This window comes from Chelonoidis abingdonii, chromosome 1 (genome assembly GCF_003597395.2).
Source record: "Chelonoidis abingdonii isolate Lonesome George chromosome 1, CheloAbing_2.0, whole genome shotgun sequence".
In the NCBI taxonomy this organism is placed as follows: Eukaryota; Metazoa; Chordata; order Testudines; family Testudinidae; genus Chelonoidis; species Chelonoidis abingdonii.
Genome location: NC_133769.1, coordinates 244806526 through 244830599, shown reverse-complemented (window position 1 = coordinate 244830599; position 24074 = coordinate 244806526). Strand labels below are relative to the sequence as shown.

Sequence of the window (24074 nt, the reverse complement as noted above, 5' to 3'; positions counted from 1 at the left end):
ACAAAAGGCAAAACGGGCTCCATGCTTGCCATGCTATGGCATCTGCCAGGGCAATCCAGGGAAAAAGGATGTGAAATGATTGTCTGCCATTGCTTTCACAGAGGAAGGATTGAGTGATGACATTTACCCAGAATCACCCACGACACTATTTTTGCATTGGGATCTCAACCCAGAATTCCAATGTGCGGGGGAGACTGCGGGAACTATGAGATAGCTACAGGATAGCTACCCACTGTGCAACGCTCCGGAAATCAACGCTAGCCTCGGTACATGGATGCACATCGCCGAATTAATGTGCTTAGTGTGGCCACGTGCACTCGACTTTATACAATCTGTTTTACAAAACTGGTTTATGTAAAATCGGAATAATTCCATAGTGTAGACAAACCCTGCGTCAATAGAATAGAGGTGGTAATTTTGTAACTGTAGCATGCTTCCAACCATCTCTCCCATTATGCTATAGCATGGCGTTGTGTCCCTGACTATCTTGGCTATTAGCCTTTGATGGACCTATCCTCTATGAACATATCTAATTTTTTTTTATTAACCCAGTTATATTTTTGGCCTTCACAATATCCCTGGCAATGAATTCCACAGGTTGATTGTGTGTCGTGTGAAGAAGTGCTTCCTTTGTTTGTTTTAAACCTGCTGCCTATTCATTGAATTGGGTGACTGCTGGTTCTCATGATATGTGAAGGGGTGAATAACACTTCCTTGTTTACTCCAGTCATGATTTTATAGACCTCTATCATTATCCTCCCTTAGTGTTTTACAAAAATGCATGCCAAAAAATAGCCAGCACAAGAAAGAGCTATTAGTCAGGACTTCAGAACTGGTGCATTTCTAACTTTTTTATCAGATACTTTTAATATCCTAACACTATGCAGAAAACTAGCTGACCTGGTGGTGCCTTATAAGTAAATTCGGTCCAGTTACTCTCCTTTATAATGTCTTCTGATTCTTTTGAAAGAAGCTGTGTTTTAACTTTAGCATGGAAACCAGAGTGTAACCCAAGTCTTATCATCTTTTCCTTTTCTTGAAGTCTTTCCTGGAAGAAGAAAACATAGAACAGCATTATAATGAAGAGTTCTATGCAATAGCAAATTAATTAATTAATTAATTAATAATATTAAAGGAAAGTTCTGCAAATTACCAGACATTAAATAAGGCATTATCTTATTTTACCAAAACTATGTGTAAAGTGTGTTGTGACTTACTGTTATTTCCTTAGCTGTATCGAACTTATAAATCAAAACATACTTCACATAATATGTCTTAATTTCTTCTGTAATGTTACTGTTCCAGGAGAGGATAACTCCAAAGCCATGCTTAACAATGTGCAGATCACTGGGTGCCATAATAGAAGCTGTAAATACAGTAGGATGAATGATAATTATTAAATTACAGGTGGGGCTGATGGTACAGCCCATTCTTGAGGTTGCCCAACACTTCTTATTCTAAGACCCTGTTTTCAGTAGCTTCTAACCTTACCAGACTTTAACTGTTTGTGTTAAAACTTTTCACGTCCAATGTTTGCCTAAAGCTGAAGTGCTGTACCATTTCTAAGAACAAGGCTAGCAAAGAATTCATTGTTTGACCTGCTTAAAAAAGTATGAGACCTTTTATTTGAAATACTATAGAGCGCCAATGCTTTGGAGCATGGACCTGACATTTGGCAGGTGGCATGGCCTTTGTGTCAGATATTCCTTTTGTTGTCCTCATGAAAATACACCCAAATTTGGCCAATTTATAAGCCTTTTGAAAAACTGCAGTTTGCACAAGTTCAGTTGAGAGTTCTTTGATTTTAGCAGCTAAAGTCCCGAAAGATTCTTTCCACACTGAGCAAGCTCCAGCCCTGTGCAACTGCCACTCTAGACTACTGCAGGCTGTGCAAGGTCTGGGCACTAAAACTGAGAGCAGACTGCTTATCTCTCCTGTGCTCTCAATGCCCCATCTGCTGGGCCCAAGCAGCCTGGAGGAAGAAGCTGCCTGATTCAAATTCAGATGGGATGAGAGCAGTGGTGTAGCTAGGACAGGAAAACTTGGTGGTCCCCAGCTTTTGGGTGGGTGGGCAATGATGGGGGATGAGGAGAGGGGGATAGAAGGGAAGGAGGCCCTGGTAAGGGGTGAGTCAGGAAGGATCGGGGGGTGCAGGTGCCCTGGGGAATGGCGTGAGAGGAAAGAAGGATGGGGGGCAACTTCCCCCCACCCCCACTTACCGTTCAACAGGCACCTGGGGCAGACAGGTTGTGGGGACCACCCATGGGGTAGACGGAGGTACCACTGGGGCTTGAGCTCTGGCCACCCCTCCCAAAGCCGTGTCAATGTCTGTCAGCCCAGCCTTGAGCCCCTCCTGCCTGTGCCATGCGCTGCTGCCCTGGTCTCTGGCCCCAGTGCTCAATGATAGCCTCACTCAGACCTGCCCCCATGAGGCGAAACCCCCGTGGGGCTAGTGCTGGGGCCGGAGACCAGAGCAGCAGCTCACAGTGCTGGCAGGATGGAGACGCAGTCAGGCTGAAAGACACTGAGCCAGGGTCGGGAGACCCAGCCTGTAAATTCAGGGGGCTGTGGCCCCAATTTGGGAGGGCCTGGATGCTAAGTGTGTGGGCTGCAACCACTCAGACCCACCCAGAGCTATGCCCCTGTATGAGAGCCAAACCTGTGGGTGGGAGGTGGCAGGGCAGAATAGATTTGGACAAGGATCTTGTAAGGGGGCAGCAGATTCAGACTAAAGGCTCATGGTGGGGAGAGGAAAACTGGGACTGGAAGTTAGGGTTGAGGGGTGACTGGGATTCCTGAGCAAGAAGACTAGCTCTTGGAGCTGTTGGTAGAGGAGATTAGAACTGGATGTGCGGGGGGCAGTTTTAATAATAGGCAATGTTATAAGCCCCACCAATATTAATGACAGACAAAAACCTACACTAAAAGACCATTATTAAGGATACAAGGAAAAGCAGTCCAAAATTCATCATCATCCCATCATCATCATCATCGTCACTCCCATAACCACATTGGTTGTTAGGGCACCATCACTGATGAGCAACCAATTGTCTCCACCCCTGATGATTGTGTGTTCGTGCTTGAGTCTCTACGAAGTCGATTCCTGTCCATTCTTTTATATTGTCAGTCCATCTCTTCTTCTGTCTACCTCTTCTTCTGTTCTCCTGTACTATCCCTTGGAGGATGATCTTGGATAGGCCAGATGATCTTGTTACGTGGCCAAACCACTTCAGCTTTTTCACAGTCGTCAGGAGGATTTTGTATGACCCAACCAGCGCACTGGATGATGATGTTGCAGACCTTTTCATTAGCGACATGGTTGAAGTAGGAGAAGCCCAGGATTTTACAGAAGTATCTCATCTCTACTACCTGTATTTTCCAGTCAAGTTCTGACGTAACGGTCCATGTCTCACACACATACAGAAAAATGGAGATGACCAATGCATGCAACAGTTTCAGTGTGGATTCCAGGAAGATGTTCTTATTCCTCCAAACTGGCTTTAGCTTTGCCACTGCTGCTGTTGTTTGCGCAGTTCTTGCCAGAATTTCTGCCTTGGATTCTTCATCAGTGATGATTGCCCCCAAATACTTGAACTGTGTCACTGTCTCCAGCTCTTGTCCACTGACAGTGATATGTGAGCTGATCCCATCACATTTGTTTGTCATCAGCTTGGTTTTCTCTGCACTGATTTCCATGCCATATTTTGCAGAGGTTTCATCCAATCCTTTCACAAGTTGGCAAGTTCATCTTTGCTGCCTACCAGGCAGTCAATGTCACCAGCAAACCAAAGATTTCAGATTGATCACCCCCCAATTCTGACTGTGCATATGTGATCTTCTAGGGCATTAGTCATTATGTGCTCCAAGTAGATGTTGAACAGTGTGGGGAAAAGAAGGCAGCTTACCAGATTCCAACTGTGGTGCGAAATCAGCCTCCTCTTATGCCATTGACAAGAACTGCACTGCTGGCATTGGCCTACAGTTGTTTAATAGCAAGAATAAGCTCACAACCAATATTGTACTTCATGGCTGCCCAGAGAGCTTCGTGCCATACTCTGTCAAACGCCTTCTTGAAGTCAACAAAGATGTGATAGATGTCCTGCTGGTGTTGTAAGTACTTCTCACACAGGACATGAAGGATAAAAATCTGTTCTTTGGTACTTCTTCCAGCACAAAAGCCAGCCTGTTCTTCAGCAATGATACTCTCTGCCTGTGGCTTCAGTCTGTTCAATATGACTTTCAACATCACTTTGCTGGGATAGCTAATTAAGCTTATAGTTTGGTAATCCTGACACAATTGCAGGTTGCCTTTCTCTGGCAGAGTGATGATTAGTGACTGTGCCCATTTGCAGGGCCACTCACTGGTCTGCCATATCTTCTTCCAGCTCTTGGTGAGTACATCTATTACTATTTCTCCTCCGAATTTCATCAGTTCAGCTGGGATGTTGTTAATACCTGTAGCCTTTCTGTTCTTGAGTGATTTCACAGCTGTCTCCGCTTCTTCACATAGTATTGGAAAGTCATCCTCCTTTGTTGAATCTGCGCTGTCTAAAACACTAGGATCTCCATTTCTCTTGTGGTTGAATAGATCAGAGCAGTAATTTGTCCACTTATTGATGATGTCCCTTTCTTCTGTAAGACTGTTCCCTTCTTTGTCTTGAATTGCGTTAGTTTTGGTCCATCTTTCCTTCATCAGATCTTTTACAATCTGGTAGGCTCGTTTGCTATTTTTATTATTGATACACTCTTCAATTTTAGAGCACGGTTTTACAATCCATATCTCCTTGGCCACCTTCATTCCTTTCTTGATCTTTCTGCCAATCAACTCCTTCAGTGTATTTATCAACTCCCGCAGTGCTGTTCTTGTCTCTCTTAAATTCTCTTCTAATGTCACACATTTGTAGTATTTAATTTGTGACCCATGGTTTTGTCTTCTTACAATGTTTCCCAAGGATATCCATTGCTACCTCATTGATTGCAGTGTTGAAATTGTTGGTCATTGTTTCTACATCTTCCTCTAGAGCAAGCAGTGGGGCAAATTTTCCGCTGATCATTGATTGGAATGACTCTGGAATGTTTTGGTCTCTGAGTCTTTCTAAGTCAAACTTGGTTCTGGTGAACTTTGGCCTGATGATTTTCCTTAGCAAGAGCTGAAAATTTAGCAGCACAAAGTTGTGATCACTTCCAATATCAGCACTGGGGAAGCTCCTTGCTTTCCTTCTGTTAATCCCAGAATGATATCTGTTTTGCACCATGATGTAGTCGAACTGGCTGTGATATAGACCATTACGTGTATGCCACATTGATCATTTGGCTGCTTTATGTGCTCCTAACATGTTTGCAAGACCCAGATTGTTATAGCTGGCAAACTCCAAAAGTCTCAATCCTCTCTCATTGGTTACCGCATTACAGAAAGGGCCACAATAATCTCACCAATCTGCCTGTGTGTCAGTACCCACTTTAGCATTCCAATATCCCTGTACAATCAGGATATCTTTCTTGTGTACCTTATCTATGGTCTCCTGGAGCTGATTGTAAAAATCTTCAATTTGCTCATCATCATAGTCTGTTGTAGGGGTGTAGACTTGTACCACTGTGATATTAAACGGTACTGCCTTTAGACAGATGGAAATAAGCCTGCTAGACATTGGGTGGCATCCTAATACTGAATTCTTGATATCTTTATGCACAAGAAATCCTACACTGTTGACTTGTTTGTCCTCTCCACTGTAATAGAGCACATGGCCTTCTTCTGTTAGTACCTCTCCAAAGTTCTTCCATCTGACCTCAGATTCCTGGGAGGTGCCAGGTGTATTGTTCCATTTCATATGTAAGTTCTTTCAACTTCCTTATTTGTCTCAATGTCCTTACATTCCACATGGCTATGGTGATGTTATCTCTTCCATGGATCCTCTTTGTTGGGTTTACGCCAGAAGTATACTTATTGTGTCCGACCTGGTGGGAGATGGGTTAACCTGGGCTGCGATCAATCTGGTATGGACATGGTTTACTTGCTCATGATATGGTGTGTCTTGGGCAAATTTCTAACCTGGCAGAGCCTATTCCTTTCCAGGCAGCCCCCTTTTAGTTGCAGGACATAGAATCATAGACTTTAAGGTCAGAAGGGATCATTATGATCATCTAGTCTGACCTCCTGCACAATGCAGGCCACAGAATCTCACCCACCCACTCCTGTATCAAACCCCTGACCTACGTCTGAGCTACTGAAGTCCTCAAATCATGATTTAAAGACTTCAAGGTGCAGAGAATCCTCCAGCTAGTGACCCACGCCCCACATTGCAGGGCAAGGCAAAACCCCCCCAGAACCTCTGCCAATCTGCCCTGGAGGAAAATTCCTTCCCAACCCTAAATATGGTGATCAGCTAAACCTTGAGCATGTGGGCAATACTGACCAGCCAGTCACCCAGGAAAGAATTCTCTGTAGTTACTCAGATCGCACCCCATCTAACATACCATTACAGACCATTGGGCATATTTACCGCTAATGATCAAAGATCAATTAATTGCCAAAATTATGCTATCTCATCATACCATCCCCTCCACAAACTTATCAAGCCTAGTCTTGAAGCCAGATATGTCTTTTGCCCCTACTGCTCCCCTTGGAAGGAAGTTCAAGAACTTCACTTCTCTGATGGTTAGAAACCTTTGTCTAATTTCAAGTCTAAACTTCCTGATGGCCAGTTTATACCTATTTGTTTTTGTGTCCACATTGATACTGAGCTTAAATAATTCCTCTCCCTCCCTGGTATTTATTCCTCTGATATGTTTATAAAAAGCAATAATATCTCCCCTCAGTCTTCTTTTGGTTAGGCTAAACAAGCCAAGCTCTTTGAGTCTCCTTTCATAAGACAGATTTTCCATTCCTCGGAACTTCCTAGTAGCCCTTCTCTGTACCTATTCCAGTTTGAATTCATCCTTCTTAAATGGGAGACCAGAACTGCACACAATATTCCAGATGAGGTCTCACCAGTGCCTTGTATAACGTACTAACACCTCCTTATCTCTACTGGAAATACCTCGCCTGATGCATCCCAAGACCGCATTAGCTTTTTTCATGGCCATATCACATTGGCGGCTCATAGTCATCCTGTGATCAACCAATACTCCAAGAGGTCCTTCTCCTCCTCTGTTACTTCCAAATGATGCATCCCCAGTTTATAACAAAAATTCTTGTTATTAATCCCTAAATGCATGACCTTGCACTTTTCACTATTAAATTTCATCCTATTACTATTACTCCAGTTTACAAGGTCATCCAGATCTTCCTGTATGATATCCTGTCCTCTCTGTATTGGCAATACCTCCCAGCTTTGTGTCATCCGCAAACTTTATTAGCACATTCCCACTTTTTGTGCCAAGGTCAGTAATAAAAAGATTAAATAAGATTGGTCCCAAAACCGATCCCTGAGGAACTCCACTAGTAACCTCCCTCCAGCCTGACAGTTCACCTTTCAGTATGACCCATTGTAGTCTCCCTTTAACCAGTTCCTTATCCACCTTTCAATTTTCATATTGATCCCCATCTTTTCCAATTTAAGCTAATAATTCCCCATGTGGAACCGTAGTGAAATTGAGGTAAATTAGATCCACTGTATTTCCTTTGTCTAAAAAATATGTTACCTTCTCAAAGAAGAAGATCAGGTTGGTTTGTCATGATCTACCTTTTGTAAAACCGTGTTGTATTTTGTCCCCATTACCTCGACGTCCTTAACTACTTTCTCCTTCAATTTTTTTCCCAAGACCTCATACTACAGGTGTCAAACTAACAGGCCTGTAGTTACCTGGATCACTTTTTTTTCCTTTCTTAAAAATGAGAACTATGTTAGCAATTCTCCAGTCATATGGTACAACTCCTGAGTTTACATTAAACTTTATTCATTAAAAATTCTTGCTAATGGGCTTGCAATTTCATGTGCCAGTTCCTTTAATATTCTTGGATGAAGATTATTTGGGCCCTCCAATTTAGTCCCATTAAGATGTTTGAGTTTGGCTTCTACCTCGGATGTAGTAATATCTATCTCCATATCCTCATTCCTGTTTGTCATCCTACCATTATCCCTAACCTCCTCATTAGCCTCATTAAAGACTGAGGCAAATATTTGTTTAGATATTGGGCCATGCCTAGATTATCCTTAACCTCCATTCCAGCCTCAGTGTTTAGCAGTCCCACTTTTTCTTTCTTTGTTTTCTTCTTATTTATATGGCTATAGAACCTTTACTATTAGTTTTAATTCCCTTTGCAAGGTCCAACTCTACATGGCTTTTGGCCTTTCTCTCTTTATCTCTACATGTTCTGACCTCAATAAGGTAGCTTTCCTTGCTGATCACACCCATCTTTCACTCCTTGTAGGCTTTCTGCTTTTTCTTAATCACATCTCTGGGATGCTTGCTCATCCATGTTGGTCTACAATTCCTGCCTATGAATTTTTTCCTCTTTCTTGGGATGCAGGCTTCTGATAGTTTCTGCAACTTTGACTTGAAGTAATTCCAGGCCCCTGCCACCTTTAGATCCATAAAGTCTTCAGTCCAATCCACTTCCCTAACTAATTTCCTTAATTTTTTAAAGTTAGTCCTTTTGAAATAAAAAACCCTAGTCACAGATCTATTTTTATTTATCCTTCCATCTAGTTTGAACTGAATTAGCTCATGATCACTCGAACCAAGGTAGTCCCCTCCAACCATTTCTTCTATGAATTCCTCACTATTCACCAAAACCAAATCTAAAATGGCATCCCCTCTTGTTGGTTCAGCAACTACTTGGTGAAGCAATCCATCAGCTATCGCATCCAGGAAAATCTGATCCCTATTATTATTACTAGCACTTGTCCTCCAGTCTATATCTGGGAAGTTAAACTCTCTCATGATCACACAATTCCCATTAGTATTTCCTTCATTAAAAACATTAAAGAGGTCTCTATCCATATCCAAATCAGATTCTGGTGGTCTATAGCACACCCCAAGCACTATCTCAGGGGAGGCTCTAGTAGCTTTCTTCCCCAATGTGATTTTTGCTCAGACAGACTCTGTCTTATTCATTCCATCCCTTCTTATTTCTTTATAGTCTACCTCATCATTGAAATACAATGCTACTCCACCACCTATGCCTTTATTTCTGTCTTTCCTAAACAGCACATACCCTTCAATACCTGTACTCCAGTCATGACTATTATTCCATCCTATTTCTGTTATACCTATAATATCTGTTTTCACTTCCTGAACCAGTAGCTCTACTTCCTCCATTTTGTTGCCTAACCTCCTCGCATTGGTGTACAAACATCTTAAGTTTTCTGTTTGGCTTCACTCACATTCTTTACCCGATGAGGCCCAGAAATTCTACCACTAATATCACCTATTAGACCGGTATCTACACTACCCTTTCTCCTTATGGCCATTCTCCTACCCATGACTGTATCCTTTCTTACTTCATTTCCTTCCCTCTCAATGTTTAAAATCCTGCGTGGAGATTACCTGGACATCTCCCAACCATCTCCCCCCAATTCCTAGTTCAAAGCTCTCTTAATCAGTTGTGCCAGCCTCCATCCTAGAAGTCTATTTCCCTCCTTACTCAGGTGAAGTCCATCCCGAGAGAACAGTCTTCTGTCTATGAATGCTTCCCAGTGGCCACATATCCCAAAGACATCTTGTCACATCTTTGTTGCCCTTCTCTAGGAACAGTGAGAATCCCACTGAAGATCACTTGAGCCTCGATTTCCTTAAGCGTCTTCCCCAGCCTGGCATAGTCTCCCTTGATACATTCCAGCGAGAATCTAACCATATCATTTGTTCCCACATGAAGGACAATGAGTGGATTCTTTCCTGCTCCCGTTAGGATCCTCTTCAGCCTCAGGTCCACATCCCGTATCTTAGCACTCGCCAGACAGCACATCCTTCTGTTCTGTGGATCAGCTATGGTTACAGGCCTGTCTATTCTTCTCAGTAAGGAGTCCCCAATCATGTAGACTTGCTTTTTACCTATGATGGTGCGATTTTTTGGTCTATCCCCTGTTCCCTCTGGCTGCAAGTTCTCTCGATTTCTATTCTCCTTTGCAATCCTCCGCAACCCATGCAAAAGGACAGGGGCCCTATTCTGTCCTGGGATCCATAAGGGAAATTAGGAAATGGCAGAATTGAGGTTGTCTGTATTAAGACCCATTGTGTGTATGTATTGTGATACAACCTTTAATTGTATGATCACTTATTATTTTTCCCATAGGATCCCTGCCACTTTCAGTGCTCCTTTCCTATCCAACCACAGCATTTTAAAATGTTTTCTCTGAAAAAGTGAGCATTTCACTGCAGAAATAACCTGGACATTTCTAGTGCCAGTTCTGGAAACTAAATTCAATCCTAAAAAACTGAAACATGGAGATTTTATTACTGCTTTAAATGCAAATCTCAGAGCAAGCTAAATTGTGGAGTCACTACCAACATCTACATAATTAAAACATGACTAGCACTTGCTCTGTATTTAAGGTTGAAGACAAAGGTTTTTCTAACCCTACTTGCAGTGATATTATATTATGCTATGTAATGTTCTGAAATATTTAGGAACAATTAAATAACCAACATAAATAATGTTACATTTTTAAGATGTGGGCTCATACGATTTAAAAGAGCAATTCTTAGGCATATTTTCAAAGTTATACTTAACATTGTGGCAGGACATTTTCCAGCCTGGGAGCCTGCCTATCAGTCAGGATTTGGCCCAAGCACCTCCATAAGATACCCCAGTCCTAGAGAGGTCATGTCGTGAGGCTATGTATTGACAGCCTGAGGAATTAATGTATGAGAGTCCCCTCTTCTCAAGACAAAACTGCAGATGGCAGTGATTGCAGCCTCTCACTACCTGCATGGGATCAAATTCAAAACTAATCCCTAAAGACTTGGGAGTGTGGCAACATACCAGAACTTTATCAGGCTGTTTTGAGTTTCATCTTCTTTCTATCATTTTAAATGTATCACTTTAAATGTCACAAAACTTACCAGTTATTGCTGGTTCTCCATTTGCCAGGCTAACAGAAATCATCTCATACCAGGTAAGGCTAAGCAGAAGCATGATCGAAGGTGTAATTGTAGCATGTGCCCTTACAAATACTTTGCACTTCAATTGAATTTGAAACTAAAATACTTCAGTTCTGTTTGAGGCTGAAAAGAGAGTTAGGACATTACAGTTATTTTCAAGCTGTGGAAAAAAAAAACTTTTAACATTTTAAGTGGTTTCTTAAAAAGACATAAACCATGAATACAAAATGTCATTCTGGACTTCGTTGTAAAAGAAATAACAGTCCCAATTCTCAGGTCTGATTGAGCTCTATTTAGTGCAAGTGGTGGTGGTAGTGGGGAGGGGCAAGCCACTGTATGCCACTCATGTTTAACACCTGCCGATCCTCAGGGCTGCCAAGAGCTGAACCAGTGCCTCAGCTCTGAGGTTTGTAGGGTTCGTGCAGAGCACAGCCGGTCAATTAAGAAAGCAGGAAGTCTGTGTCAGAATATGAAAGTAACAGATCTCAGGAGTTCTGACAGCTAACCTTTGTATGGTTTAAAGCAATTACTCAAGAGACCTATATATAAGATATTCTCTTAAACTATGTGTATGTGAGGGTGAAATAGAGAGACAGTTTACTGTGGGTGGGAACTCTGATTATTTTGCTAGAGGACACACAGAAATTAGGAAAAGAGGATAACATTTTAAAAAGCAGCATTTTTAAATGTTTTCTCTGAAAAAGTGAGCATTTCACTGCAGAAATAACCTGGACATTTCTAGTGCCAGATTTGGAAACTAAATTCAATCCTAAAAAGCTGAAACATGGAGATTTTATTGCTTCTTTAAATGCAAATCTCAAAGCAATCTAAATTGTGGCGTCACTACAAGAGCTGCATAATTAGAACATGACTAACACTTGCACCGTATTTAAGATTGAGGACAAAGGTTTTTCTAACCCTACTTGCAGTGATATTACATTATGCTATGTAATGTTCTGAAATATTTAGGAACAATTAAATAACCAACATAGATAATGTTACATTTTTAAGATGTGGGCTTGTATGATTTAAAATAGCAACTCTTTGTCATGTGTATTTTCAAAGTTATACTTGACATTGTGGCAGGACATTTTCTACGGGATCAAATTAAAAAACAAATCCCTAAAGACTTGGCGGTGTGAATACTTACCAGAACTTTATCTTAAGTCTTCAGACTGCTTTGAGTTTCATCTTCTTTGAGATGCCAACAGTCAGTTGTTACCATCTCTTCCCTTGACTTCATTGGAAGGGAAAGTTTTCAAACCACTCTGTATCTTGCTATCAGCTCTTGTCTTTAAAGAAACTTCCAGGACTTAAATGAAATTAAATGAATCAACAGCTACTGTAGTTTCAAAAATAAAAGTTCTGATTCTAGGAAAGATTGTACAGAACTTACTACAGCCTCATGCATCTTGCTGTACGCAACAAATGAAAGGGAAACAGATCAGCAAAAGAGCTCCACCCTAACTGAAGGGGAAAGAATGACCAGCCTCCTCTTGACAAAAGGAACTTGACTTTTGCTACTAATTTCACTTCTGATATCAGATCTACCTAACTTAGTTCCTGGAATTGTCCAGCTTTCGTCTTGTTTATTCTGTTAATTATATTTTTTAAAATATTTTTAAAATTGTAATTAAATTGTGTGAGAATACTGACTTTTGATTGGTGATTGTTCAGGACTTCCTCTCCAAGGGCCTGGTTATAGGCTGGGTAGGTAGTTGTTTATAACTTTGTCAAATTTTAACTGTTCAAGCTGATATTTTCCATCCTGAGTGTCTGGTATATTGGGAGAAAGGTTCAGCTAAAATTATTCAGATGTGTCTGACTATCAGATTAAGGAAAAATATATTGTTTTTCCCATGTTTAAGAAGTGCTTACATCTGTTTCATGACAATCTCTACACCTCCATGTATTGGAGCAGGGATTTAAAATTTGACTATAGGCCTGATATCAGGAATGTGCCTTTTGCCACTTCTGTGAAAAGCTTCCCAAATTTGATAAATTATAAGCCTCTGCAAAATCTCATTTTACACATGCTCAATGGAGACTTGTCAGAGTTTGGCAGCTAAATTCTCCGAAGACTCACAGTGCTGCAAAGGCCAAGCAAGACTTTCTCTGCGATTGCAGCTACTGGCTGCTAGGGAGCAACTGTGGTGCCAGGTGCCAGAAATGAGAGCAGGGAGCCTGACTGCCCTGTGTTTTCAATGCTCCTTCTGCCAGAGCCCAGCATGCAGGCAAAGGAGGAAAGTGTCCAACTCAAATGCGGAGGGGTAAGTAATGGGATTGCATGAAGAGGTGCAGAGTGGGAAAGGGGAAATAGAAGCATGTGGGGGAGCAAGGTTAGGAGCAGGAGCTGAGAGTGGGCATGGGGCAAAAGTAAATGGGTGCTGAAAATACAAGAGTAGGGGTATGAACAAAGCGCAGCTTAAGATGACAGGAGCCAGTGACTGGGGGGAAATAGGAACAAGGAGGGGAAGGAAATTTTCACCTGGTCTCAACATTTCTGTGTTGTCTAGTAAATAGCTGTGAAAACTACTGCAAAGTATGTGTCTCCATCCCCCTCTAGTGGCAGGACCACATACACAAATACAACCTTCTCTTGCTGCTAGTTACTTCATTAGCTGCAGTGGTAGAGAACTGTGCTATGGAGCAAAAGATCTCAACCCTGCTGAGGAACCATGTCAGAGGTCTATACAGGTCCACATGTGGAAATTTTTGAGAGTTTTTTTCTTTTTAGTTTTTGAAAATGTAGGAAATTATATTTAAAATCTACCTTACAGAATGTTAAGGTTGCAAAGTCAAGTACTGAAAAGTTAGGAAATGCCAGAATTAAGGTTGCCCGTGTATTCTTGATTCACTCCCTCCTGCACATTCCTTATGACACCGTCTTTAATTACATGATCACATTGTATTTTTCCAAAGAATCCCTGCCTCATTCAGTACATCTGCTGCATCTCCTCTGAGGATGAATCTGGACTGTGTGGAGAAGGAGGCTGTTGTCTGTAGTACCCCTGCTTCATTTGCTGAAGACATTGGAAGGTGTGCAGTGCATGAGAGAGAGATGGAAAGGATGGTCTCGGGTTAAGGCAGTTGAATGCTGCCCTAAAGAGCTGGATTCTATCCCTGCCTCTGCCACAGATTCCCTGTGTAATGCTGAGCAAGTCACTTAAATCAACTGCTTCTTTGTCTGTATTTCAGATTTACTTTTAAAAGAACAATACTGTATTTAGTTTTTTGTGTTGATGGGTCCTACAATGGCTGAGTAACATCCAGTATTGTAATGTATATGATTCAATACTTTACCATAGTTTTGAAAAAAAATGTACCCTGAGCTAAATGTATCTATGGCCACACACACAGAATACAATTAAATGTGTGGGGCTGAGGTTGACATTGAGGTCTTTTTCTCATGTCATGGTGATTCTAATTGCTTCACTAAAGAATTTTTTTTCAGTGCTGGCCATGGACTTAGGCAGGATGCATGGATCCAGACGCTCAAAAGTACTTTCTCTCCAGTATGCATCTTTTAACAGTTATATTCAGTAGAATAGACTCATAAGAGTAAATTTATTACACCTGTGCAGCCCCATTTAGAACAATTGAGCTGCATGTGTTTGGACCGAGCTACAACAGTCCAAACATATGGGCTGAGAACATGGCCTATAATCATAGATCAGGTACTAATAATGCAAATTTAAGCCTGGTTCAGTGCTTTATCTATTAGACGCACAGCAAAATTTTCTTATGAGTCTCTTTCATTTATTAGAAAAATGAACCATTTTGTAGGATTTAAGCATGTTATGTTCACAGCACACAGATGGAGAAGGTTGATAAAACATTAAATACTCTTGCTGGAAGGTTGCAACTTAACACTATTTTATTTCTTAGAATGATAGCACACAAGAATGCAAAAACAGAGAGAGACAAAGCAGACTACTCCTTAAAATAGCAAGGCATAACTAACTTTACTCTAAGCTATCTGGGTGCAGACTGACTGGTTCTAGGTCCAGATCACATGCATCCCCACAGACCAACCCCTCCGCCCCCCCAGCCTAGAAGCTGGACCAAGAAAAATGTACATTAATTGTACATTGAATTAAAAGCTGTATATTAATGTTACTTTCCTTTCTGTCTTCTGCTCTGCAACCACTCAATGTTATCATTGCTGATCACCCAGATAGCCGTTTCAAGCAATTTTCTCTCACGAGGGTTTCTTTTCCTTAAAATATTTTCAGATAAGTGAAAAAGGAAATGAAACTTATGTTTACTGGAGATAGTAGATGTAATTGACTGGGAGTTCACAAACTGACAATGTTTCCAGCAACTCAAAAGCCATAGTAATTCAACATTGTTCTATTTGTCTTCTGTCCTTAATATATCATCATTTTGAACAGAAATATGTGTCCAGTTCAGCAAGGTACTTCAGTGGAACTACTCGTGTGTGTCAAGTGGACACATAAGTACTTTGCTGATTCAGAACTTGTATAACTAATTATTTAGAACTAAATTTAGGTTGACTGAGCTATGTTGCTCAGGGATGTGAAAAAGTCACACCTTAAGAGATGTAATTAAGGCAACCGAAGGTCCAGTATAGACATCTCCTTTCAAGGGGATGGATTTATTACAGCGATAGAAAACCCCTTTCTGTCACTGTATCAAGTTGTCTACACTACAGTGACGTAGCTGCAGTACTGCAGCTCTGCCGCTCTAGTGCTTATAGTGTAGACATACCCTAAGCACTGCAAAGTTCCATTTCACATCAGTTCTGGTAGGAGAAAGAGAAACTGAGTGTCACGTTTCTGACAATCCATTTTCTCCTGGGTCTGTTTCTTGTCCTAAGGTACATTTGTGGGAGAAGGGGTGTCTTTCTTTGTTTTGCTTATATTTACATCAGCAGAGTAAGATGGGAAAATCACATCCTTAAAGTTTTATTGGTGTGAAAATGACATTACAACGGTCCAAAGAGTTGAAAATGAAATGTTTCAGTGCTGTGGGACAGCTAGTTGAGCTTTAAAGAGAGCAGTGTGGGAAAGATAGGAGAGGAAGTGGATACTAATTACTCACTGTACTGTTATATGCGTAGAATCTAAATTGGAGCCTATCTTAACCTTTCCACTACACCCCAGATTTGAAGTGTTTACAGAAACTAACACAGCATCTGCTTTTAGGAGACAATGTTCTCTGTGTCTATCTCAACATGTTGAATTTGGATCCTCAACTTAATTTTCAAAATTTTGGGGGAAAATATTAATTCTGATTTTTTAAAAAATAAACACATTTACTACTAAGCTGCAATGAATACATTGACAGTCTTCCATAGACAGGAAGATCCTGGCAGCCATTAGATTGATGGCATTTAGTAAATCCCTAGTGTGAATTCAGCTAGGTGGCTACCATACTAGAACTTCTAGGTTAGACTGCTGCAACTTGTTCAGATTGGGTCTACCCTTAAAAACAACTCAAAAGCTGCTACTAGTGAGGAATGCAGAAATCCACCTTCCTGGTGAATTGGGTGGGTGAGCTCCTATTACAGTGTGACCTAGTCGATAGGGAACTGGGGTGAGACTCAGAAGAGCTGGGTATCGGCTTCTTGGGTGACCTCAGGCAAATCATTTCATCTCTCCGTGCATCAGTTTCCCCATCTGTAAAAAGGAAATAATGATTCTGGCCCCTTTGGTAAAGTGTTTAAAGGTCTATGGATGAAAAATTAAGAGCTAAGTATTATTCACTGGTGCTCTGCACACTTCATGGCTTCTCCATTCCCAGTACCTATCAAGCTGGACTTGATCTACATTGTCTCAGACCTGACTACCTAAGGGTAGGTCTATACTGCAATCAGAAAACGTGTCTGCAGCTCATACAAACGTAGCTAGCTGGAGTACCGAAGTTATGACACCATGACAGCGTGCAGTTCAGTGCAGACTGGCCACCTCAGTTATTACCCAGTAATTGTAAGACCTATGCTGAAGCACTTGCTGCTGCAGCTTCACTGTTTTGGTACCCAAGTGAGCTAGACTAATCTCTCTCGGGCGTGTCAACATGAAATGCAATCACGCTCCATGGCTGCAGGATAGACATCCAGTAAGAGAGTGTTTTCCTGCATGCATCACTGTGATCGCTGAGTCAGCCGCTTACTCCTAGACTTGAACTCTTGAAGACTGAGGGAAGAACCCTTTGGATGGAGGGTCCATGATTGGGGAATTACCTTCCCCAGGTAGCATCATAGGTTGATCAGAGAGATCTTTTTGGCCAATCACCAGACTATGGCTCATCACTGGGCACATTTTTCTCCTGAGTGGAGCAGTACAAGGAGTGGTGCTGTTTATGCTGTCTGCTATGTGCCATGTAATTTAATACACACAATGCAATCAGATGCTGTGATCGTGGAAAGAAAAATAATAAATTAAAGTAATAAATAATCACATATGAATACATTTACCACTCCAAAAATAACAACTTGATTTTTCACAAGGTAGCAATTTAGAAATCTAAATCAGGAACGTTTTTTCTCCTGTGCATTGCTAGTTGTGCAGCAAGTCAGATGTGGGTTCTCCCTTGCTCCATCTACTCCTCACTAATCCCAGAGGCCTACAAGAATGAATTTCTTTAAACAGCCATGGAGTGAGCTTGAGGGAGAGGAGTGAGAAAGAATACATGGGGTTTTACAGCCCAACTCAGTTCCCAGTAAAGCCAATGGAAAGACTCTCAATGCTTAAAGCAGAGTCTGATCAGGTCCATAGAGTCCAATTCTTCTCCAAATTGAATCAGTGGAAGTTTTGCCATTGATTTAATGGGAATTGGGTTGAACTGTAAAACCCAGGTTGAGTCCAGTCAGATAGAGCTGGGACAGACGCAGAGGGCACTGACAGGCATCCGTTTCTTCCATTTCTCCATTCCACTCAGCAGAGCTTTGGGGAACGTGGGCATGTTTCCCAAGTTACATACTAGGCCTCTAGAAAGAATCCAATGTGACTTCAAAACATATTTGTTTACACTTTCTGTGGTTTATTGTTGAACTACTTCCTGGAGAGGCTATGTGCTAGAGAAGGGCAAGATACTACACAAAACTATTTCTTGGAAATTATGCATCACCCTCTTTCCCCAATTTTTCAACCACCCCTCCCACAGTATCTAGCCTTTTTCTCCAGGCAGGTCGGCTAGGCTAGTACAGGTTACAGCAGGTCAGCTAGGCTAGTACAGGTTATATAGTCCAGGTTACAGCATAGCAACAAAGTCACTGATTCTTGTGGACTAGAACACAATTCCTGAGAGGGACAATGACACCTTGGAGTGGCTGTATGTCATTTTGGAGAGAAACCCAACTCTATTGAAGTCCTAAGACTAGAATACCCAGAGTAAAGTGGCTAGAACACTCTCTTGCCTCAGTGATGAGAGATTGCTGAGAAATACAGTTTCCTAGCAGCCCATGGAAGTCCTGGGTTAAGGTAGGTATGCTTAACAAGGGGCCATATAAATTCTGCCTTCTTCCACCAGAAAGAGGCTTGGAGCAACCTAGAGAGGCTGAGGAGAATCTTCCAGAAGGAGGGGCAAACTTCCCATTGTTTCTTTGATTTCTTTGTTTTCATGGACTGGGTTTTTCCATTTAAAAAAGGACTTTGAAGTAAAACCTTCTGGGAGGAAGTTATGCTAGCTTCAGCACTAAGAATGGAAAGCCCCGCCTAGGGGAAGTTTGGGTATGTGTTTGTTTTGTATAAAGGAACTCCATGAGTGTGGCTATTTGATTTGTTCTGCTGCAGCATGTTACTGCTCAGAGAAGGGAAGTCAGACTCCTTATTCATTATAGAATCATACATTACAGAACAGTTACAGAATCAGAAATGTCAAGCTGGAAGGGACCTCAAGAGATCACCTAGCCCAGCTTGTTGCAGGACCAAGCATACCTAGAACATCTCTGGTGTTTGTCTCACCCGTTCCACATCCTCCCCTAAATAACTGTTCTAGTGCTTAACTATTCTAAAGCCAGGTCTACACTACAAACTTACATTGGTATAACTAATGTAATGAAAAATCCACACCCCCTGAGAGACATAGTAATACGGCCCTAACTCCTGGTGTAGGCAGTGCTATGTTGGCAGGTGAGTATCTCCTAACAACATAGGAACCGCCTCTGTCTGAGGAGGCTTAACTATGTTGATGGGAGAGGAGAAGCTCTATCATCGATGAAGTAGCATCTTCATTCACTAAAGTGCCAGCTCAGTATTATTGCTATTTATTATTTATATTACAAGTGCACCAACAGGTCCCAGCTAAAAGTGGGGCCTCAATGGGCATTGCATACATGTATAGTAATAAGCAATCCCTGCCCTAAGAAGTTCATAATTTAACTAGATAAGGCAGAAAAAAATGGGAGAAATAGCATGCTATTATCCCCCATTTTAGTGATGAGACCTGAAGAAGGGAGATTAAGTGAGTTACCCAAGGCCATGCAGGGTCTGTCTACACTGCAATTGGAGGTGCGATTACAGCACAGGTCGGCATTCTCCTGCTAGCTTTGTCCAAACTACTGCAGCTAAAAATAGCAGGAGAATGCAGCAGCTTGGACTGTATCAGCCTGCCTGGAGCCCCCGGAGACAGGATAACTAGATTAACGCTAGCAAGAGAATGCCGACCTGTGGTGTAATCATAAGTCCAATTGCAGTGTAGACAAACTCATAGAACATCTATTGCATAGCCATGAATTAAATCCAGATCTCCTAAGCCATTATCTAACCACAGGATCCTCTTTCCTCTCTTCACGGTAACAAGTAGCTTATGCTTAGAAATTTATTCTACTGCTTTAGCACTTTATCTGTTTAGAATAAACATGAGCAAGGAATGAAGGAATCTGATTGTGCAGTGTAGGAGAACAAGGAAAGTTTTTATGATATGCTCAGTTTTTTCTCTGTATTATCATACATGTCCCATACCTGATGTCCTGACTCAGTCAAAACTCCCAGTTACTTTGCCAGAGTAAGACATTTAGGAATGGGCCCTTTGTAAACAATTGAATTCTGAAGAAAGATCATTTATTCATTTAGCAAATCTCTTCCTTTGACAGGACACCATTCTCTTTTACTTTACACTTCATTCCTACTATTGCTTCAGTGGGTATTCTTTCAAAATGGCTTCATTATATCTTAGCTTCCATTTGGTATACAGCAATGTATCCTTTTAGCAGGCTTGTAAATTATTTCACCTTATGAAATCATTAAAACCTCAGGCCTTAATTCTCTCAGTGGTTCTTGGGCATAAGCTTCAGAATTTGGGCATAAACTTCAGAAACAGACTTCAGAGAGAAACTGCAGAACTAAAATTCATTTGCAAATTTAACACCATTAATTTGGGAGTGGCTGGCTCACTACAGAAGCAGCTTTGCCTCTTCTAGAACTGACATTTTCTCATCAGTTTTTGGGAGTGGACTACATCCACCCTGATCGAATTAGCCCTATCAACACTGGTTCTACACTTGTGAGGTAACTCCCTTTTCTTCATGTGTCTTTACAATAATGCCTGCATCTGTAATTTTCACTCCATGCAGCTGAAGAAGTGCGTTTTTTACCCATGAAAGCCTATGCCCAAATAAATCTGTTAGTCTTTAAGGTGCCACCGGACTCCTTGTTGTTTTCATAGAATTATAGAATCATCGAAGATTAGAGTTGGAAGAGAACTCAGGAGGTCATCTACTCCAATCCCCTGCTCAAAGCAAGACCAATACCAACAAAATCATCCCAGCCACGGCTTTGTCAAGCTGGGCCTGAAAAACTTGTAAGGATGGAGATTCCACCACCTCACTAGGTAACCCATTCCAGTGCTTCACTACTCTCCTAGTGAAATAGTGTTTCCTAGTATACAACCTAGAACTCCACCACTTCAACTTGAGACCATTGCTCCTTGTTCTGCCATCTGCCACCACTGAGAACAGCTGAGCTCCATCCTCTTTGGAGTCTCCTTCCAGGTAGTTGAAGGCTGCTATTAAATCTCCCCTCACTCTTCTCTTCTGCAGACTAAATAACCCCAGTTTCCTCAGCTTCCCCGCATAAGTTATGTGCTCCATCTCCCTAATAATTTTTGTTGCCCTCCACTGGACTCTCTCCAATTTGTCCTGATCCCTTCTGTAGTGCAGGGACTAAAACTGGACAGAATACTCCAGGTGTGGCCTCACCAGTGCCCAATAGAGGGGAATAATCACTTCCCTCGATCTGCTGGCAATGCTTCTACTAATACAGCCCAATGTGCTTTTGGCCTTCTTGGCAACGAACACACACTGTTGACTCATATCCCATCCACTGTAATCCCCAAGTCCTTTTCTTCAGAACTGTTGCTTAGCCAGTAGGTCTCCAGCCTGTAGTGGTGCGTAGGATTGTTCCTTCCTAAGTGCAGGACTCTACACTTGTCCTTGTTGGACCTCATTTCTTCCAGGAGTTTTTGAATTTCCTACTAGACTGGGTTTATTTTCCTTCTGTGATTTTCTTTTCCTGAACTCTGCTGAAGATATCTGGTAACTTCTCCTCCACAATAAATTGTTTGAATTTTGCCTGCTGCTGTTTCTGTTTCCATTGAGTTTCAGTGTCTGACAACAACTGAAAGTTTATATGCTCAACACCTCTGAAAATCAGGCCCTAAATGGCTAAAATGACTTGCCAAATGTCATTCTGTAGCAGAGTGGAGAGCAGAATCTACATCTCCTGACTCTCAGTCTATTCCTTGAACTATTCCAGTGGTGAGCAACCTGAGGCCTGCAGGCCACGTGCAGCCCATCAGGGTAATCTGATTGCGGGCCATGAGACATTCTGTTTACACTGATCATCTGCAGGCACAGCCCCCCTCAGCTGCCAGTGACTTCAGTTCACCATTCCCAGCCAATGGGAGCTGTGGGAAGCAGCGGCAAGCATGTCCCCGTGGGCCTCAGGTTGCCCACCACTGTCCTAGGCCATGCTGCTTGTCTCAGATAACTCTTGGAGTCGTTCCAAGCAAACCTATTAAAGTGCTTCAAAAGGGTTAGAGCCGAAGGCTATATCCCACTGTCAGCACAAGGCACATTTTCCTTTGTCCATCTCATACTGAACTGAAATAAAGCTGCATTTAATTGCCATCATTCTTCTGACCTCTTTGACTAGGGAAAGGGATGGTTCCAAAAATCCTAACAAGTTATGCATGAAATAGATTAACAGAGTCAAGTTTCCTAGACCCCACTACCTTTATATTGCTCTTGAGTAAGTTTCTCTGTTTGACAGAGCACTATGGGAAACATCTTTCATGTGGAGATATGACTAGCTCTCCTTAACCTGGAGAATAAAGACTCTCCCCAGTACACATACACACACAGCCAGACAAAAAGAAATGAATAAGTGAAAAATTCACTTAATATACAATAATGTGACTTCACTGTCCACATGAGTACAATAGCTAGAATCTCCCTAGGTTTCCCGGCCTTTCTGAAGTATACGTGAAACTAACAATTCTGAAGAAACAGATTCCTGTCTACTCCAAGCGTCATCTGCATACTGCATACAAATTCTCCTTTCTATTTCAGTGGAGAAATGATAATAATGAAAGCAGTCTGAATGTTCAAAAATGCCAAATTAGCATAAGAAGATTTAGCACAGCAATGGGACAGACATCACAGCACAGGCAGAAAGTTAAATTCAAATGCCTTCCAGAGCAAAAAATAAAATAAAATAAAATAATAAAAGAGGACATTGAAAGAGGATATTCTCAGAGTATTAAAAACACTGGCTAGACTGCTTCCATGCTGATGATGAGTTCTTTTTTATAACAATCCAAAGTAATGTGGACTGACACAAGTTCATTTTCATCATCGCAGTCAGATGCCACCAGCAGAAGGTTGATTTTCTTTTTTGGTGGTTCAGGTTCTGTACTTTCCGAATTGGAATGTTGTTCTTTTAAGACTTCTAACAGGATGTTCCACTCCTCGTCCCTCTCAGATTTTGGAAGGCCCTTCAGATGATTAAAGTTGGGTCGAGTGCTGTAGCTAGCTTTAGAAATCTCACATTGGTACCTTCTTTGCGTTTTGTCAGATCTGAAGTGAAAGTGTTCTTAAATTGAACAACATGTGTTGGGTGGTCATCTGAGACTGCCATAACATGAAATATATGGCAGAATGCAGGCAGAATGGAGCAGGACACATACAATTCTTCTCCAAGGAGTTCTGTCACAAATTTAATTAAAACATTTTTTTAATCTGCATCATCAGCACGGAAGAATGTCCTCTGGAATGGTGGTCGAAGCATGAAGGGTTATACGAATGTTTAGCATATCTGGCACATAAGTACCTTGCAACACTGGCTACCACAGTGCCATGTGAACACCTGTTCTCACCCTCAGGTAACATTGTAAATAAGAAGCGGGCAGCATTATCTCCCATAAATGTGAACAAAGTAGTTTGTCTTAGCGATTGACAGAACAAGAAGCAGGACTGAATGGACTTGTAGGCTTTAAAGTTTTATATTGTTTTGGTTTTGAGTGCAGTTGTGTGACCCAATGAAAATCTAAATTTTGTAAGATGTATTTTCACAATAAAGAGATTGCACTACAGAGATGAATTGAAAAATATTATTTTTTTGTTTATCTTTTTTCCAGTGCAAATATTTATAATAAAAAATAATAATACAAAGTGAGCACTATACCCTTTGTATTGTTTTGTAATTGAAATCAAATTATATTTTTTTAATTTTGCAATGAATCTTAATGACTTTTTTAATCATTTGACAGCCCTAATTCTTATAATTCTAATATGTATTTTAACAATAGTAACACACAGGTGAGCCAATTTGAATCCCACTATGTATTTGTCAGCATTCTGTTGAGGCTTGGGGACCTTGCCATAAGCTGGCATCTGGTCTGCCTCCCCCACATTTGCGTCCTCCAATTCTGAGACTGGCCAGGGACTGAACTGCTCCCAAGGGGGCCTCTAATTTGCATTGCCTGGAAGTATCTCCCTAGTGGCCATGCCACCTGCCCAGAATTGCCAGGCTAGCTCTGACCCCTCTCATGCTGGCATGCCCCACCCC

General features: G+C 41.5%; 1 protein-coding gene across 2 annotated transcripts in view; it reads right to left on the bottom strand.

The window, feature by feature from the left end:
* Positions 1-12475, bottom strand: part of LOC116820671 (interleukin-5 receptor subunit alpha-like) — a 32279-nt gene extending 19804 nt beyond the window's left edge. For both annotated transcript variants that reach the window (XM_032773310.2, XM_032773312.2), the window contains exons 1-4: positions 12194-12475; positions 11005-11166; positions 1218-1366; positions 901-1048 (exon numbers count right to left, since the gene is read on the bottom strand). In XM_032773310.2, coding sequence (XP_032629201.1) covers positions 901-1048; positions 1218-1366; positions 11005-11077 — 370 coding nt within the window. In that variant the 5' untranslated portion in view covers positions 11078-11166; positions 12194-12475. The remainder of the gene's footprint in view (positions 1-900; positions 1049-1217; positions 1367-11004; positions 11167-12193) is intronic.
* Between the last annotated feature and the right edge of the window lie 11599 nt (positions 12476-24074).